This window comes from Mchenga conophoros, linkage group LG11, assembly GCF_057382185.1.
Source record: "Mchenga conophoros isolate Kocher_MC1m ecotype Shallow Benthic linkage group LG11, M_conophoros_male_GT1.1, whole genome shotgun sequence".
NCBI classification, from domain to species: Eukaryota; Metazoa; Chordata; class Actinopteri; order Cichliformes; family Cichlidae; genus Mchenga; species Mchenga conophoros.
In genome coordinates this window covers 16978962-16998354 of record NC_140536.1, presented here as the reverse complement: position 1 = coordinate 16998354, position 19393 = coordinate 16978962, and the positions used below count along the sequence as shown (strand labels likewise).

At 42.9% G+C, this 19393-nt stretch overlaps 1 protein-coding gene across 1 annotated transcript in view; it reads right to left on the bottom strand.

Annotated features, from left to right (window-relative positions):
• LOC146563828 (F-actin-uncapping protein LRRC16A-like) overlaps positions 1–19393 on the bottom strand; it is an 83038-nt gene that overhangs the window by 9462 nt on the left and 54183 nt on the right. The window contains exons 23-29 of the mRNA XM_085291147.1: positions 18901–18994; positions 18627–18725; positions 18290–18418; positions 14065–14196; positions 13750–13925; positions 13581–13668; positions 13211–13351 (exon numbers count right to left, since the gene is read on the bottom strand). Of these exons, the coding sequence (XP_085147273.1) occupies positions 13211–13351; positions 13581–13668; positions 13750–13925; positions 14065–14196; positions 18290–18418; positions 18627–18725; positions 18901–18994 (859 nt within the window). The remainder of the gene's footprint in view (positions 1–13210; positions 13352–13580; positions 13669–13749; positions 13926–14064; positions 14197–18289; positions 18419–18626; positions 18726–18900; positions 18995–19393) is intronic.

The window sequence follows — 19393 nt, the reverse complement described above, 5'->3', positions numbered from 1 at the left end:
ACTCAATAACAGATATTATAGCTTCCTGTGTTTAACCGTCAAGCTTATGAAGAGATAAAAATTAATATTGGGCAGAACTGAGTTCAGCTTATTGCTGCAGCCCTCCACAACAATCCCGGAGTCTTATGTGGCCCTTTAATAAATTTTTTTGTCCACCCCTTCTCCGAAGTCTTGACTGCTGCTTTTATTTACTCGTATCTCAGTGCCACAAGATGATATCGGATCTCCAGAAGCCAAATGTATATTTAACTTAGAACATATTTTAAAGAAAATAACAATATTGTAGGCCAGTTTTCTTCAGACTTGGAGCTCATACTGTTAGTTAACAAACCAAAGTATCAACTGGTTAATCTGACAAATCTCTAGAATTTTAAAGGGGTTTGAAATGTTATCTTTATTATTTATCCTTAAACACAGTGGCAGGATGAGGGAAGCTCTACTGCTTCTTTTTAAGGAAACACTCTTCATACACCAAATTGTAAAAGAACCCAGTGAGGACTGTATAGCAGGCATGCACAGGGGAGAGTGAGGGACAAGGAAAAGAACAGTGAGAGCAAAGAAAAGTGGACAGGAACGAGAATCGAGCGAGGCAGTCCACTATTACTTACACTGGTGCAGCACAGAATCTCCATGGAGCAAAGGAGGAAAAGAGAAGAAGGAAAAGAGGAAAAGATTGAAGAGAAAGGGAGACAACACAGAGTAAGGCCTAACGAAGAACAAGCGAGGAAAATGAAAGGAAGCAGAGGAGGAAGGAGAGGGAGGCAGGGGAAAGATTTAAGAAGAAGAAGAAAAAAACGTGGAGATAACTATGGAACCAGAGGAAGACAGAGGACAGGAGGAATTGCTGCTTTTCCCCACAGCAGACTGCACCAACACTTTTCTGCCAGATGATTACAGTTATAATCTTTGTTTTGCCAACAGAAGAAAAACGGACACTGCTAAATATTTCACCTCTTAACTCGAGGCCTATAAAAGACTGTTTTCACTTGCTTCTGTTCCAGTTTGGCTGGGAGAAATAATATATATTGCACTGCTGGTAGTGAACTTAAACATTGTCCTTTAATGAAAATCACTAGAAAGCATCACAGATCAAATAAGCCATGGATCACAAAGGGGACAGAAGATGCATGTAAAAAGAAAAATAATCTATATAAGAGATTCATAAAACAGAGGACAAAAGATGCTGAAATAAAGTACAAGTTATATAAAAATAGATTAGTAAATATTATAAGAACAAGTAAGAAAGAATATTACCACAAATTATTGGAGCAAAGTAGAAGTAACACACAAGAAACATGGAGGATATTAAACAGTCTAATCAAAAAGGGCTCAAAAAATAAGAATTATCCAGAATTTTTTAAAAAAGATAAAGATATTGTGCTTGATAAAACTAAAGACATTGCAAATGAATTTAATGATTTCTTTTAAATGTTGGCTTTAATTTAGCAAAAGAAATTCCAGAGTCAAGAAATAATAACGACCTAAATAAACATATTACTCAGAATGTGTCCTCCATGTTTATTGGTGCTGCAACTCATAGAGAAATAATTAACATTGTGAAGACATTTAAAAATAAAAAGTCCACTGACTGTTTTGGTATTGACATGATATTAGTTAAAAGTATTATAGAATATATAGTGCAACCTTTCGCATACATTTGTAATCTGTCCTTTCAAACTGGTGTGTTTCCCTCACAAATGAAAATAGCAAAAGTTATTCCAATCCATAAAAACGGAGAGAGATGTCAGTTTACCAATTACAGGCCAATATCACTACTCCCACAGTTCTCAAAAATTTTAGAAAAGTTTTTTGTTAATAGATTTGATAAATATATGGAGAAGCATAATCCCCTAAGCGATAACCAATATGGCTTTAGAGTGAAAAGGTCCACTTCAATGGCAGTGATGGAACTTGTTGAAGGGATATCTAATGCAATAGATAATAAGGAATATACTGTTGGTGTATTTATAGACTTTAAAAAGGCGTTTGATACATGTTAAAAGTCCGCTTGTTCATTGTAACTGTTTATACTACGTTACCCATGATGCACCTCGGTATCTGTACTTCCGGTTGGGAACGTGTTCAGCGCAGTTCTGCACAGATGAGAGGTGTGTCGGAGGATAACGTATTTACTTGCATTCCTGTGTGAGTTAATACTGTGTGCGTGCTTACCATGTGAGTATTGTAAGATGAGAGTGATGCTTGTTTGACTTTATCTGTGTAATTTGCTATGTAAGAAGCTAGTCCCGTTGCTATCGCTAAGATGCGTTTTTTTGGCCTACTACAGGCAGCCTTGTGTTCAGCCCATGTTTCATTTCATATACGACTTACTGTCAAGTATTGTGGTTGTAGGCGGATGTAACTATTTACTATGTTTATTCTCTGAATCGTTGTAATCTGCAGAGGTCTGGGTTGCCAATGTATATACGAGCCAGAAATTCATTTATGGTCTTAGGGTGCCATCTAGTGGCCATGAGGTTATGGCAGATTGTATAACATTACGCTGGAAACCCACAGTACTGTAGAAGGGGTACACTGCTATCCATAGTGGTTAATACAAATGTTTGTTTTTCTGTTTACAGATGACCACACACACCCATAGACACACTCACACCCCCTTTACCTGCATGTGAATCCTATAACGCCTCCCTACCAACGCTGTACATCCTGTTGATGTCATCTGCCACCTCCTTAGTAAAGTTATTTGAACTACATCACTGTGGAGTACCATTCCTTCTGACCGAGGACGACTCAGTTGAAGCGTGATCGGCAATCAGTGCAAACATACATTACAAGTGGTCCTTCGAGCCGGAGTTCGCCTTGGCTGAGTTAATGAGATGGCAAACCCTCGGGATAGAGGTGCATCGAATAGCCCCCGTCCAGCGCGGGAGAAGAAACTTCCGGGACATCTGGTGGACTATGAGCACAACCTAACTGAGCCACCCGAGCCATCTAGAGCTCCAAGTAGTTCAAGCAGCTCCGACTATGAAGAGGATGAGAGATGGCAGAAGATGGAATCAGTTTGGAGCAGTGTCCTCCAACTAGAGCTGGACGATATATCGAGTTTTTAAAAAATATCGATATATTTTTATACGAGATATAAGATGTGACAATATCCTTTATATCGATATAGTCTATGTTACGTTATAATTATACTTGTGGAGCCGCAAGTTTGCCTCTCTTTCGTCCACTTTCGTCTTTAAGCAACGTTACTCGGCCTCCCCTCCTCCCCCATCGCTTCACCTGCAGGAAGCGACAAGATGGACACGGCAAATCTCCGTTAACGAGTTACTGCGCATCGCCCCGTGCGTGGGGCTGGACGGCGTCAACGTGTAAGCTAGCTAACCACGCTAACGAGCTAACCACGCTAACGCCATGCAGCCCAGAGGTGCTGCATGGACTAAAATCCTTTCATTTTCTCAAAAGTTGACAGCGCGCCTTATGTATGAATTCTGGTTGTGCTTGATGACTGCGAACCGATTTTATGTGGAACACGGCGCTCAGCAATCTGTGAAAAAATGTTTTAGTACGACTTTGGTAAGCTACGGAGCTGCACCGCTTGATGGATTGTCGGAGCATTACGGCTGAGCCTCGCGGAGTGATACGTACTGTGCTTCAACGTAATATTACCCTACTGTGTATAAGGACCATAAATGGCACCTGTTAAGAGACGTGGTTGCGAAGCGGATTTCAAACTCCAGGCTGTCAGTCACGCAGTAGAAGTTGGGAACAGAGCAGCTGTGAAATCTGTCTTTGTTATTGTGCTCAGCGTCTTTTGGTTTACATTTTGACTGCACAATTGTGAGCTTTTTGTTTAGCACAAAAACAACATTGTTTTCTTTTATTTATGGAGCATTATTATTTAATAAATGCTCATAATTTATTTTTGAGTAAATTTTATGTACATCTGTTCTATGTTAATAAAAGTGCCTGTGTGACATCTGGGACACAGCTTTGACTAAGAACTCTCTTTTTGTTCTTACTTTATGGCTTTAAAAAAATATATCGAGATATATATCTTATATCGCCATCCAGCTAAAAAATATCGAGATATGAATTTTGGGTCATATCGCCCAGCCCTACCTCCAACACATGACTCAACTGCAAGTGTCTATGGAGGAAACTCGTGGGACATTACTAAAGCGGGTGGAGCGTTTGGAGCAAGCTTCTAAACCTGGCAGTCCTCTTCCCCCAGAAACAGGAGCGTTAGAACAACCCCAACGTATTTCCTCCATAACAGAAGTTGCACCACTACAACCTAGCAATGAGGTGTTACATGATACCACAGAGCCACTAACTGTGCTAGTAAGTCCCTCAGAGCAGGGCACCACAACACCTGCAAACATGCCAACGCAAGCGGAAACATCTGCTCCATCACCTCCCCGTAAAGCGAGCCTTCACATTCAGCCAGTGCTGCACCCTGCCACTTATGTAGCCGCATCGACGCCACTCAGGAGACCTGGACGATGCACTGCTGAACCCTTCTCATATCAGCGATCGGAACATCAGCCCCTGATAAACAGGCCAGGCCAGGTGCAGCTATTACATTCTGCATCCCCAGCTGATCAGCCACTACAACATGCTCATCTTTCAATGCACCAGCTATCACAGGCTGTGGACCCAGCGAGTCTGCAGCAGATGTCACATCCCGCTGCTCCTGTCTTCCAAGTCAGACATCCAGCTAATCCTGTGTACTTGCAGCAACCTTCAGGTCCACCAGCACCTGTGCCCCAGCCATCACAGTGGGCACCTGTGCCCACCATACAGTGGGCACCTGTGCCCACCATACTGCACCCTGTGCCCACCATACTGCATCCTGAAGCTTTGCCCGATCCAGCTGGCAAATACTATGTTCCTTATCCCTCAGGATGTAACTATTCATCATCTTCCTCTGCTGAACACCATAATCCACAGGTTGCCACAATTTACCCAGCAGGAACGCCTCTACCAAACCTGATGGAGATGATGGTGGCATCTTCATATGGCATTCCAAAGTCTAAGCTGGTGATCTTCCGGTCGGGGAGAGAGAGTGACTTCGCCTTATTAAAGAAAGGGCTGGACAGCACCTTAGGGCCATATTCTCATCTGGGAGAAGATTACAAGTATCAGGTCCTACTAGATCATCTAGAGCATCCCAGCGTCCTACAGGTAGCCAAGCGCTACATTCACGACCGCACTCCCTACACTAGTGCAATGAGGGCGCTAGAGCAGAGGTATGGACAGCCAAGGCAGTTAGTCCAAAGTGAGCTTAGCACTATATTAAACTGCCCCCCTATTAGAGCCGGAGACTCTCAAGCTATTGAAGACCTCTCCCTGTCGGTGTCCAGCCTGGTTGGGCTTCTCAGTACCATGGATGAAGTAGCAGCCAGTGAGCTTCATTGTGGTTCACATGTGGATAGACTGCTTACCAAGCTCCCTCTGAACTACAGGGACAACTTCATCGAGTACTGTATCACCCGGGGGATCATCCGCAGTGGCAGCAGCCGAACATACAATATGTACGACTTCTCAGAATGGCTCGAACGGAAATCCCAAGTCCTTCAGCTATCCAGACAAGCCTCCCAAATCCCCCTGGACAAGCCACGTCCAGAGAAGAACCTACTCAAAGCCTCAGCAGGGCTCAAGCCACACAACAGATCTGCTTCCATCTACTACGGCCCAAATCCAGCCCAAGCCAAGCTAAAACAGGAGGGAGAATCTACAGCTCCAGATCCGACAGTCCAACCTAAGAAGAAACAGAAGTTCAAACCTTATTGTCCATACTGCGAAGGGACAGAGCATTATCTGAATGGCTGTGATGGATTCAAAAGGCTAGACCTCAAAGCTATGGCTACCTGGATTACCGAGAAGGCCAAATGCTGGCGCTGTGGCCGTAAACATTCTCCAGAGCAGTGTACTCTGAAGAAGCCGTGCAGCACCTGTGGTGACCAGCATTTGTCGGTGCTCCATGACCTGGTTGAGGCCAAGAAGCGGGACCCTAACATACTAACTGTGAGTACTAGTATGGTCTACCTAGACTATTCAAGTCACTCAGGTCGTGTTATGCTTAAGGTAGTACCAATCCAACTACATCATGGGGGCAAATCACTGGATACATTTGCTGTGCTCGATGACGGCTCAGAGAAGACTGTTGTGCTTCCAGCGGCAGTTAAATCTCTAGGTTTGGAACAGGAGGAAGCAACACTCTCACTGAGAACTATCCGTCGAGATGTAATCCAGATGAAGGGAGGCTTTGTCTCATTTCAGGTGTCACCAAGGGCTAAGCCCAAAGTGAGGTACAAAGTAACACATGCCTTCACAGCCCAACAACTGAGCCTAGCTACTCAGTCATGTCCAGCTGAACAGCTAAAGAAGAAGTATCTTCACTTACAGAAAGTCCAGATTGAGGGATTTAACCAGATCCAACCTTTGGTGCTGATTGGCTCAGATAACGCTCATCTCATCACCCCTGTCCGCCCCGTCCTTCGGGGGTCGTCCAAAGGGCCAGTAGCTATCTGCACCAAGCTCGGATGGGCCATCCAGGGGCCGGCCAGTAGTATGCCTACATCTGAGGGGGACCTGCAGTGCCTGAACATGTGCCTTTCTCCTGCAGAGGCCCTGCATCAAGATGTGAAGCGTTTGTGGCAACTAGATGCTCCCCCCTACAGGACAGAGAAGGAGGTCACACGGTCAAAGGAGGACAGAGAGGCGGTAGCTATGTTGGAGACAAAGACCATCAGAGTCCCAGTAGACGGTGTCGAGAGATACGCCACTCCGCTGCTGAGAAGAAGGGACTTTCCACGGATGTGTGTCTCTCCTGAAGCAGTAAAAGGCCTCCTCAGATCCACCGAACGTAAGCTGGCCAAGAATCCTGATCTGACCCTCACATACAGCCAGGAGATCCACAGGTTAGTAGATTCTGGTTATGTTGTTAAGCTGAGCCCAGATGAGACACATAGCTCTTCCGAGTCATGGTATGTACCCCATCACATGGTACATCACAATAATAAGGCTAGGGTGGTCTTCAACTGTTCGTTTGAGTTTCAGGGGGCCGTCCTGAACCACTACCTCTTACCAGGACCTCCCTTGGGGCCCACTCTGCTGGGGGTATTACTCCGCTTCCGCCAACACCCTGTAGCTGTGAGTGGAGATATCAAAGCCATGTTTCACCAGATTCGGCTGCTCCCAGAGGATTGTCCTCTGCTACGGTTTCTGTGGAGGGATTGTGAAACTGACCGGCCCCCAGACGTATATGAGTGGAGAGTTTTGCCCTTCGGAACGACATGTAGCCCCTGTTGTGCTATTTTCGCCCTACAGAGACATGCAAGGGAGCACAAAGACACCCACAAGGACATCTGTGACTCTGTCCACACAGCCTTCTATGTGGATAACTGTTTACAGTCCCTGTCCAACCCAGAAGAAGCAAAGCAGCTCATCGACCGAATGAGAGATTTACTCATTCAAGGAGGATTCGAGATACGTCAGTGGGCGAGCAACGTGCCCGAAGTAGTTGCTCACCTGCCCGCTTCAGCTAGATCAGAGAGCTGCGAGCTTTGGCTGAACTTCAAAAGTCTCGACCCACAAGAGTCAACATTAGGACTCAGCTGGCACTGCCCGACAGATGTCCTGGGATATAAGCACCGCCCTATAACCTACTCCACGGTCACGCTGCGCAACGTGTACAAGGTACTAGCTACCCAGTATGACCCCCTAGGTTATATTTGTCCCTACACTACAAGGGCCAAGCTGATTGTACAGGCCCTGTGGAGCACAGAGAGAGGATGGGATGAGCCCATCGAAGGGAATCTACTTAAGTCCTGGCTTGAGTGGGAAGGCGAACTGTCACACCTTCAGCATGTCACCATTCCCCGCTGCTACGCTCCTTCTCACAACTCCAGCAATGTGACATACGAGGCTCACATATTCTGTGACGCATCAGAAAAGGCGTATGGGGCTGTGGATTATCTCCGAGTAATCGAGCAACAACTGCCCATCGCCACATCATTCCCGATGGCTCACTCCAGAGTGGCCCCACGCAAACAGGTGTCAATGCCCCGGCTGGAGCTTTGCGCAGCACTCACAGGAGCCCAATTGGCCAAATTACTCCAGACAGAGCTCACCATTCTCCTGCAATCGATCTACCTGTGGACAGACTCTACAACGGTGCTGCAGTGGATCCAGTCTTGTTCCTGTCGCTATAAGGTATTCGTGGGGACTAGAATCTGTGAAATACAGGAGCTGACATCTCCTGAACAGTGGCGGTATGTGACCTCTGACCTCAATCCCGCTGATGACATCACCAGAGGGAAACATCTCGCTGACCTAACTGTCTGCAATCGTTGGTCATATGGTCCACCCTTTCTGTCACAAACTGCTGACACTTGGCCTAAGTTTCCAACAGAGTTCCCGGCATGCAGTGAGGCAGAGCTCAGGAAGACTGCATTCTGTGGGCACGCTTCTGCATCCCCGACCTTACCGGATCCAACACAGTATGCCACGCTAGATGAGCTGATTGCTGCTACATACCAGACCCAACACGGGGCGGCTGACGCTCCTATTACAGCAGTGGAGCAACTAGAAACCAAGACCATGCTGCTTCGCTCGGCTCAGACTGACAGCTTCCCAGAGGAGGCCCGAGCCCTCCAGATCGGGCACCCAGTCCGCTCAGACAGCCGTCTTAGCGTGCTGTCCCCTGAATATGACAGTCTTACCGGTCTCCTCAGAGTCGGAGGCCGCCTCCGTCGAGCTGCAGACTTAGATCCAGACAGTATTCATCCCATCGTATTAGCAGCTGAACATCCCCTGACCAAGCTCATCATAAAAACTTATGATGACCAGCTCCTTCATCCAGGTGCAGAGAGGCTGTTTGCGGAAATACGGCGCACCTATTGGATTCTCAGAGGACGTCAAGCCATTAAGAAGCATCAGCACCAGTGTGTGGACTGTAGGAGATGGCGCGCCTCGCCTTCTACACCCAAAATGGCTGACTTACCTTCATCACGGCTGAGACTCTATAAGCCGCCGTTCTGGTCAACGGGCGTAGACTGTTTTGGGCCATACACGATAAAGATAGGTCGTAGAAGAGAGAAACGCTGGGGAATTATCTACAAGTGAGATGTGGTCTGATCGAGGGACCAATTTCAGAGGTGGGCACAGAGAACTCCAAACGGCGTTTGAAAACATGGAGCCGGACCTCAAGCAGCAACTGGCCAAGCAGACTATCAACTTCTGCTTCAATCCCCCACACTCTCCTCATTTCGGAGGAGCATGGGAAAGGGAAATCAGAGCAGTGAAGTCAGCTCTGCAAGTAGTCCTGAAGGACCAAGTTGTGGCGGAAGAAGTCCTACTCACTGCTCTCATAGAGGTTGAGGGCATTTTGAACTCAAAGCCGCTCGGCTATGCATCGGCTGACATAGCTGACCCAGATCCCATCACACCAAATCTTCTTTTGATGGGGCGGCATGATTCGGCACTACCCCAGGCAGTTTACGGCCCCTCAGGCACTCTTTCGAACAGAAGATGGAGGCACAGTCAGGTCATCAGCGACCACTTCTGGAAGCGGTTCATACAGAACTACCTCCCAGGACTGCAACTCCGACAGAAATGGAGGAAGTCCACTGACAACATGGCTGTGGGACAAGCTGTTATGATTGTGGACTATAACTTGCCTAGAGGCCTTTGGCCTGTGGGTACCATTGTCAAAGTTTTCCCAGGGATTGATGGCGTTGTTCGAGCCGCCGAGGTCAAAGTTAAAGACAGTACCTATGTTCGCCCGGTAACTAAGCTGGTAGAACTTCCCGAAGTTCCTGAGGACTCACATGACACTGTTTCAAAATAGAAGGACTCTAGCGGGAGTGTATTTGCCTACAAATACAGGGGCGGCTGTTAAAAGTCCGCTTGTTCATTGTAACTGTTTATACTACGTTACCCATGATGCACCTCGGTATCTGTACTTCCGGTTGGGAACGTGTTCAGCGCAGTTCTGCACAGATGAGAGGTGTGTCGGAGGATAACGTATTTACTTGCATTCCTGTGTGAGTTAATACTGTGTGCGTGCTTACCATGTGAGTATTGTAAGATGAGAGTGATGCTTGTTTGACTTTATCTGTGTAATTTGCTATGTAAGAAGCTAGTCCCGTTGCTATCGCTAAGATGCGTTTTTTTGGCCTACTACAGGCAGCCTTGTGTTCAGCCCATGTTTCATTTCATATACGACTTACTGTCAAGCATTGTGGTTGTAGGCGGATGTAACTATTTACTATGTTTATTCTCTGAATCGTTGTAATCTGCAGAGGTCTGGGTTGCCAATGTATATACGAGCCAGAAATTCATTTATGGTCTTAGGGTGCCATCTAGTGGCCATGAGGTTATGGCAGATTGTATAACATTACGCTGGAAACCCACAGTACTGTAGAAGGGGTACACTGCTATCCATAGTGGTTAATACAAATGTTTGTTTTTCTGTTTACAGATGACCACACACACCCATAGACACACTCACACCCCCTTTACCTGCATGTGAATCCTATCCGGTTGTTCAGTCTGACGTCACTAGCCGTGTCTGGGTCTAAACTCCGCTGCAGGTCCATATATCAAACGATCACTGTGGCATTACTGAGAGTTGAAAAACTGTCTAAAGTCTTTCATCTTTAATAAAATGATCAGCGTTCTGCTCTACCAGGTGTAACAATTGAGTTTAACATCCAGGCATCCATGAAAACGGAATTTATGACATTTAACGGAGTTAGAAGTTAGCAGGGAGTTAGCTCGCTAGCTTCTATCTAAATACAATATAGCCTGTCCTGACTGCGGGGTTTTGGAAACAAATTAAAACATACAGCTTTCTTATCACTTCCAGCATAAATGAAGACAGAAAACTAAACAGCAGTGACGTTTGTAGGGTTACTGAAGTTTGGCTAGCTGGTATATAATGATGTGCTACGTGACCGCTAGCGACACAGGTATGTTAGCATAATATAAACAAGCTAACTTTTTTTCCACTCCATAAAAGTTAACGTGAGTTTTCTCGGTGGTCAGAAACAAATGTAATCGCATGGCAGGGTGCTGTAAAAGGACCAAACTTCAGCCAGGAGAACAACTGAGATAATTCATCTACAATACAAAGTTAGTCATTCATATACTGCTGCATGGGCTGGGCTGTAGTTACATCCTAAGGTTTTAAAAACTGAGCTTAAATAAATGATTAGCGGTAATAAAACCGAGGGAGGTCAACAGTGATCACTGACTGTTTTAGGAGCTTTTTGAGATCAAATAGAAGAAAATACATAACATTAAACATGTTAACAACACAAAAGCCATATTAAACGCAGACTACTTTAGACCCGGAAGTAGGATTCGTCGCGTCATCACTGAACAACCGGATAATGCCTCCCTACCAACGCTGTACATCCTGTTGATGTCATCTGCCACCTCCTTAGTAAAGTTATTTGAACTACATCACTGTGGAGTACCATTCCTTCTGACCGAGGACGACTCAGTTGAAGCGTGATCGGCAATCAGTGCAAACATACATTACAATACAATTGATCATTCTATATTAATGAATAAACTAGAGAGATATGGCATAAGAGGGATAGCATACAAGTGGATGAAAAGTTACCTGGATGAACGATATCAATATGTCGAATTCAATAATGTAAAATCTAAGCAGTTGAAGGTAACTTGTGGTGTTCCTCAGGGCTCTGTGCTGGGCCCTAAATTATTTATATTATATATAAATGACATATGTAGTGTTTCCAAACTGTTAAAATGTGTATTGTTTGCTGATGATACCACTCTGTACTGCTCAGGTAAAAACTTAGAACAGCTTCTGACTACAGCGGAAAAGGAGTTAAATATATTTAAAAACTGGTTTGATGTAAATAAGTTATCATTAAATATAAAGAAAACAAAATTGATTATTTTTGGCATTAGACAAGTGAAAAATGTGTCTAAAATAAGGGTTAATGGAATTGAAATTGAAAGAGTGTACGAAAATAAATTTCTTGGAGTGATAATTGATGATAAGCTGAGATGGAAGTCTCATATAAACCACGTGAAAACAAAAATGTCAAAAACCATTGCTATTCTCTATAAAACAAAGCATGTCCTGAACAAAAAATCATTATACACACTTTATTGTACTCTGTTGCTTCTATATATGACTTATTGTCTGGAGATATGGGGTAATGCATATAAAACCAATCAAACTATATAGAACCAACTAACATTTTGTTTATTAATCTGAATACCCTGATATTTTATGATTTAGTTGAATATAAAATGGCACAGATAATGTATAAAGCACAAAATAACTTGCTTTGCCCCAGTACTCAGAAACTGTTCAAAGTCAGGGAGAGTCAATATGACTTAAGGGGAACAGATTTCTTTAAAAAAAACAAGATAAGGACAAATATAAAGCAGAGATGTGTTTCTGTTAGAGGAGTTAAACTGTGGAATAGTTATGACAGTGATTTAAAAAGGTGTAGTTCATTTTCCTTGTTTAAAAACATGTTTAAAAATAGAGTATTAGAAAAATATATAAATCAAGAATGAAAAGTGCAAAAAGGAGAAAAAAAAACCAACCTCTTGATTCTTTTGCTTTGATGTAGTTACTTATCTAAGGTGGAAAGTTTTTTTTTTGTTTGTTTTTTTTTTTTGTTTGTTTGTTTGTTTGGTTTGGTTTTTGCTTTGTTTTATTATTTTCTTCAAGCCCTGTGTACAGGCGCTGCATACAAAAAGATATTTTGTGAAAAGGGTTGGCGTAATAAGCAAATGCTTCAGCCAATACCTTTTGATTAGCCTTGTCTCATGCTTTCTTTCTTTATGGTAGATTTTTGTTCTGTTTTCACTGTTTTTTTTTCTCACTGTTTTCACTGAGATTTGAATTTGAATGCTAATCAATAAAATCAAATCAAAATCAAATCAAACTCCAGCCTAGTTTTGTAGCCTTTCTACACTATTTACTCACCTGCATTAAAAATGAGCCAATAACAGCCAAGAGTGCTGTTAGCATTTTGGCAAAAGTTTTTCAGTCTGTGCTAGAATTAATGATGGTCAATGTAAAGATGACGAGAACTAATTTTTTAGGTAGAGGTTAAATTTAAGGCAGGTGTATTTGTGAGCTACAGCTAACTGTGAGCAAGAACCACTGCCTCCCTTTGCTTAGGTAGGTCAGCCGTTAATTCTAATTAAACACTCACACCCTCACCTGTTGCCCACCATAACCTACCATACATGTTTCCAAATCCTCAAGCCTCTCAGCCTCCAGTATCTCGGCCGATGCCCTTTTTGGAATCTTTTCCTCCGGCACATCCAGGTCCACCGACTCCTGCTGCACCAAGGGGCGACCTCGGCGTACCAGATGATCCGCCTGAGACGACCGGTGACAAGAAAAACAATGAGATAGCGCGCAAGAGAGACAAAAGATGTAAAGAGAAGAAGGAAAGTTGTTGAAAGGCAAGCAAACAGAAGGGGTGAAGAGTCAGGATGAGACAAGATCAATAGGGGAGAAAATACTAAATAATTTTAAATCAACATTTACTTTTCCCCCTCTAGCCATTGTTAATTAATGAATACAAAACAGTCGATTCTAATCTTACCAGCACGTGCTGTGACGTGGAAAGAGCCTCCAAAATCTCATCGACGATGCGATCGGACAGAAAGGACGCTAGACTCAGCTTCACCTCACTGCCACAGAGAGAGAAGGTGAGGGGAGCTGTAAGGTCACAACAGACTTAAATGCTTAAACTATGAAGCCTCCAAACACACCTGATCTTGTTGATGATATCTACCCCAGACTGCTCCAGGAGGGTTTTGCTAACAAAGCTTTTAGGTACAACCATCCTAGCTGAGCTGGCCTTCATCAGCTCTACTCGAAGATTACTCTTCTTCATCACATGAGGACACAGAGACTCTGCTGCATCCATCATGGTCTCCAATAGCGTCTAAAGAGACAGCAGGGAGGAAAATGTAATGATGGATCTGATTAAATTACTAGATGACAGCTGTCATACTGATCTCATGAGCCTACATTTAAAATGCAATTTCACAGACTTTACTAATCTATGACCGTTAAGGCCCAACCTGCAGCTGTTGGTCCATGACAGCAGTCACCTCCCCGGCCATAGACTCCAGTTTCTCCTGAATTGGACCTACTGAAGTACTGTTCACCTCCTCTCTGGAAGCTGATCCGAGGTGGTAGAGGTTGGGAAGCAGCTAAAAACATGACAGGAAGGCACACAAGGACAGGATAAACATGGGCTTTCAATATGGCTGATTGAATTTTTGCTCTAAATTTTGAAAAAGAAACATCTCGATATCACTGGAACAATATAAACTATCCACACTGTATTACTAAATTCATTATGAAAGTCTAAATTCAAATGGAATAGGGCTGAACGATTATGGAAAATAATCTAATTGCGATTTTTTGCCCCAATATTGCGATTGCGATGCGATATGCGATTATTTTTTAAGGTCTTTGTCTTCTGTATTATTAAACAAAGACAAGCAATACATCATATAGTATGGCCAATACTATATTACATTAATTTTAAACTGTTCTTTCCTGGAAGACAGACCTCTGTTATGATGACATGAGGTGATGCATGAATTGATGACTGACATTTTTATTTAACTTCTTCAATCACAACAGTATATTTGAACATACACAATAGTTTATTTTTAGCTTACAAACATCTGAGCATAAAGTGCTGACAAGGAACCCTGGTGTAAACATTAAAATGAAAGTCAGTACAATGTGCAGATTGCAGAAATATACATAAACAAAATCAGTGGCTTTACCACACTCAGTTTTTCGACATCTGTGAACTACTAGACAGTCATTCAATTAAAAAATAATATTAAATAAATAAAACTAATAAATAAAAAATACACACATCTTACTGATCTCTGCAGTCAGTAACATTACACATAAAGTGCAAACATAATAGCAATTGTATAAACACACACACAAACACGCCTTTAAAGTTTAAAGGCGTGAAATTGGACGGTCTAGCCTTCTGATTAGCGTCACCGCTGTCTCGGTGGAGTTTAATAAACTCGGCCGTCTGCTTCTTGCTATCTAAAATATAACCAGACACTGGTGTAAATTCTCGACTGTCTCATACTTCTGTTTAATAAGTTTTCTGTTTGACGTTTAGTCAGCTGTGTGAAAACCAAGGAGGAACCCACCCGGGGGATTAATAAAGTTTTATTTTATCTAATCTAATAACTTTAATCTCAGCCAAACCGATTTACTCACGAACAAACAAAACACTGAAAAAAGCCCAACAATAACATTTTTAGGTTGTCTAAGTGACTTATATATTACGTTTAACCCGAGCAGCGAAACTCCGCGGTGATCTGAAAATGATGTGCCGGGAGTTGTGCCGTTCTCGGCCGCATCAGTAACCCTCGAGCTCCCGGCTAGCTGTCGAGCTGGTGGGTAGCAGACGCCTCTGAAAACGTCGAAGCACTTTTGCAAATATGGGATATCTTGATAAACCGAGCAGATATTTGATGTTTACACAACTACTTTCTCGCCTGAAAATATGTTAAAAGTTTATTTTGTGACCCAGAAAGATTAGTATGAGTAATTTTAAAACTTAGTAGCGGCCGCCATTGCTGGAAACTGGAGTTTGGCTGGGCTGCGCTATGAATTCTGGGATATGGTAGTAATTTGGACAGCCTTCGGTGCGTCGCTGTGACGTAATCGGTCTACAAATGCGGCCTCAGGAGGATGCAGCCCATGAATTTGGACATGTCCAGAGTATAATCGCAGCCTTTGCGGTTAGAAAATTGCACTTGATCATGTCGCGATATTATCGCAAATGCGATATATCGTTCAGCCCTAAAATGGAACATATAGAATATAATAAAACACTGACAGTAAAGTAAGATAGAGTTTGCGTACGTGTGTCAATATATTAGTACAGGGCAGCCATGTTTCCTAATGCATGTGCACCGATCGGGCATAACCGCTGATGACGTGAAGTGGATAACACTCATTATCACTTTATCATGGCACCTGTTGATGGGTGGGCTATATTAGTGTGAAGGTGGACGTTTTGTCCCTTTACCCATATGGAAAAGAAATAGTAAAAACTTATATGTGATTACTCATGAAAGTGGCCACTTTCTCATTACTTTCATACATTGTTTTAGTAAGTATCCAAAACATACAAGTTTCATTATATAATTTTTCAAGGGATCTTATATCTGTTTTCACTCTTATATGCTTTTCATACAAGTTTCACACAAGACAGATACAAACTTTATAAGATTTATATATATCTTTTCCATATGGGTAAAGTTGATGTATTAGGAACAGGAAAAAATGGGCAAGCTTAAAGATTTGAGCAAGTTGGATGAGGGCCAAACTGTGATGGCTAGACGACTGCGTCAGAGCTCCTGTGGGCTATTCTCAGGCTGCAGTGGTCACTTATTATCAAAAGTGGTCCAAGGAGGGAACAGCAGTGGGCATCCAAGGCTCACTCATGCACAAACGTGCTCTTCACAGAAAAGGACGGATTGCGTGGTTTAAACCAACAGACTGTAGCTCAGATTGGGGCCCCATTGAATGCAAAAAGGGGGACCAGCACAATACTTAGCAGGTGGTCATAATGTTATGCCTGGTATGTGTCTATAGCTGACAAATACACCTTAAAATCTTTTATGACGCAGGATACTTGGTGAATTTGAAAATGTTGGTTTGTTTTGAATACTTCTTTTGTACATTATTTAAGACAAACATACCCTACATAATTTTTTGTTTTCCAGTAAGAAAAAAAACTAACAAAAAAGTAGAATTAATACAATGATTTAGAACAAATGTAGGAAGAAAATTTAAATCTATTGCATAAAATAATATATATGATTCTGACAGGCTGTGGTCTGGACTTCTGCACACTGAAAGTAAGCATGGGCATTGCACATTTACTGGTATAAACCATGACTCGTATATCCATTGATAATCCAGTGTTTACAGTACAAATAATGCTTCTCCTCTTGATGCTTTTGTGCTTTTTGAAACAGAAACACTTTTGGAAGCATCTTTGGCAGCCCACCTTTTGTCCGCCTTTTCATTTTTTTAACTGAATGGTCACAGCATGTAAAGATTAACTGAATGTTTTATTAATATTTTATCTCAAGCTTTTTGGTTTTAATGTCGAAAACACTTTTATTAGAATATTGTTTTTATCAAATCTGTTCTTAGAGACTTCAGTGTACAGTTACAGTGTGCAGCAAAAGTGCAGGTGTGACTAGGTGTCTGTGAAGGTTCTCAGTCATCCAGGTCATCGTAGTCAAAGGAGCTTGGACAAAACACAAACTTAACAATGTGGTGTATGCTGTACAGTGCAGCGAGGAATGCCCAGACCTCTACATTGGAGAGACCAAACAGCCACTTCACAAGCGCATGGCACAACACAGAAGAGCCACCTCCACAGGACAAGACTCAGCAGTCCATCTGCATCTTAAGGATAAAGGACACTCTTTCGAGGATGCCAATGTTCACATTTTGGACAGAGAGGACAGATGGTTTGAAAGAGGAGTGAAAGAAGCCATCTATGTCCACTGTGAGCGACCATCTTTGAACAGAGGCGGGGGTTTACGACACCAACTCTCTGCCATCTATAATCCAGTTTTGAGATCCCTTCCCAGACGCCTTAACGCCCACTCACATCCTGGGCCATCTGACCTCAGGAATTTGCATGATAAGGTGGGGCCAGGTTTCACAATGAACACACCCGAAACTCTGGCTGATTGGGACCCACGCCCAGTTTCCCACCTTGGCTCAGGCGATTAGAGGATCATCAGGGGGTCCTTTTGTCCCTCTGTGGGGGGATACTCCCACTAGGTTTATATCTGGGACTCTCCACCATTTGACCTTAGAACTGAAGAAGCTTCTCGGATGAGAGGTGAAACGTCTTCAAGCAACTTAAAGAAGTCCAGACGCTTTTCTTTGCAAGCTCCTTTGACCAGGTGTGACTAGGCACAAGTTTAGGATATTGAAGAAGGCCCAGTCTATCCTGGCTGATCTTAGCCTTCTCTTATCAAAGGACGTCCAGTTGCTTCCGTCTGGTTTCAGAAACTGTATGTGAAGGACAAATAGACTCAAGAACTCCTTTGTCCCAGCTGCCGTTGAGCTTTTGAATATCTTCTTAATTGTAATTTTACATAATGTAGCGATTTTGTGTATCTACTGACTATTTACTGATTGATGTTAGTGTGTTTTCTGCTGACTGTACAACAAATTGCCCCTTTGGTGATAATAAAGAATCCTTGACCCCTTCAGCTGTCTCCTCACCGTTTTTGAATTTCTGGCATCTTTGATGAGGCTCTCCGCTGACCTGACATCCTCCAAGATGGCGTCCGTCTCCGAGTTCCTCAGAGAGTTCAGGTGGTCCTGGACTTTAACACAAATCCTGTCAATCATCTGGAAAACAAAAACAACAAGCGATGACTGTTTTTGTGTGCCATACAACATGTAAAATGCTCAAAAGAGGAGTTTCCAGATGCAATTTAGTATAACTTGGGGCAAAGACACTCAGTGCTATATCACTACACCAACATATTTAATATTAACTCAAGTTCAGAGCAGAAGAGTTTAAGTTTCTTGGGGTCGCAATAATCGCCTCACTCACCTGCTGTGTGGTTGTGGTTACGATGCCCTGCTGAAGCCGATAAGCCTGTTCCTGAAGATATTTTCTTGTTTCGTGGTTCCTGTACAAATACGTTTCAATCTATGGAGCGAAAACAAAGCTGATGTCATGACAGCAAACTTAAAATAAAAGATTAAAATTAAAATCAGTGTCAGTTTATTCAGAATGTTTTTCTTCACTGATGCCATTGCATTCAGCATGTTTTAAAGACTAAAAGTCTCTAAAAGACAGGAACCAGAGGGAGTTCTTCATGTACCTTTAGTAAGGCATCCTCAGTTTTCTCAGGGCTCGCCTTTAGAGCCTGGGAGGCATCGATGATGGGGAGGGGCATGAAACGAATGGTGAAGTTCCTAATGGATATTTTTTTTAAAAACAGACGAAAAACAAAATGAAGAAGAAGCAAAGTGATGTATTTAGAGACGCATTGTGCATTGTAGCAGTGAAACATTATTGGATTAAACTGGTACTCCTGCGGAGGTCACTGATCTCTAAGTGAGAATCACACACATTATTTACATCCACATTAAGATTGGAGAGATGAAGGGACAGACATGTAAGGCAGAAAAACAAAGACAAAAAAGCATATATACAGTACTACAATTCTACATTGTAGATACAAACTGAAGACAAGAAATATATAAAGCAAGATATATGGAATTATGTAGCAAAGAAAAAATTAATAAATAACTCTAAATATGTCTTATATTTTAGATTCCTCAAAGTAGCCACCCTTTGCTTTGTTGACAGTG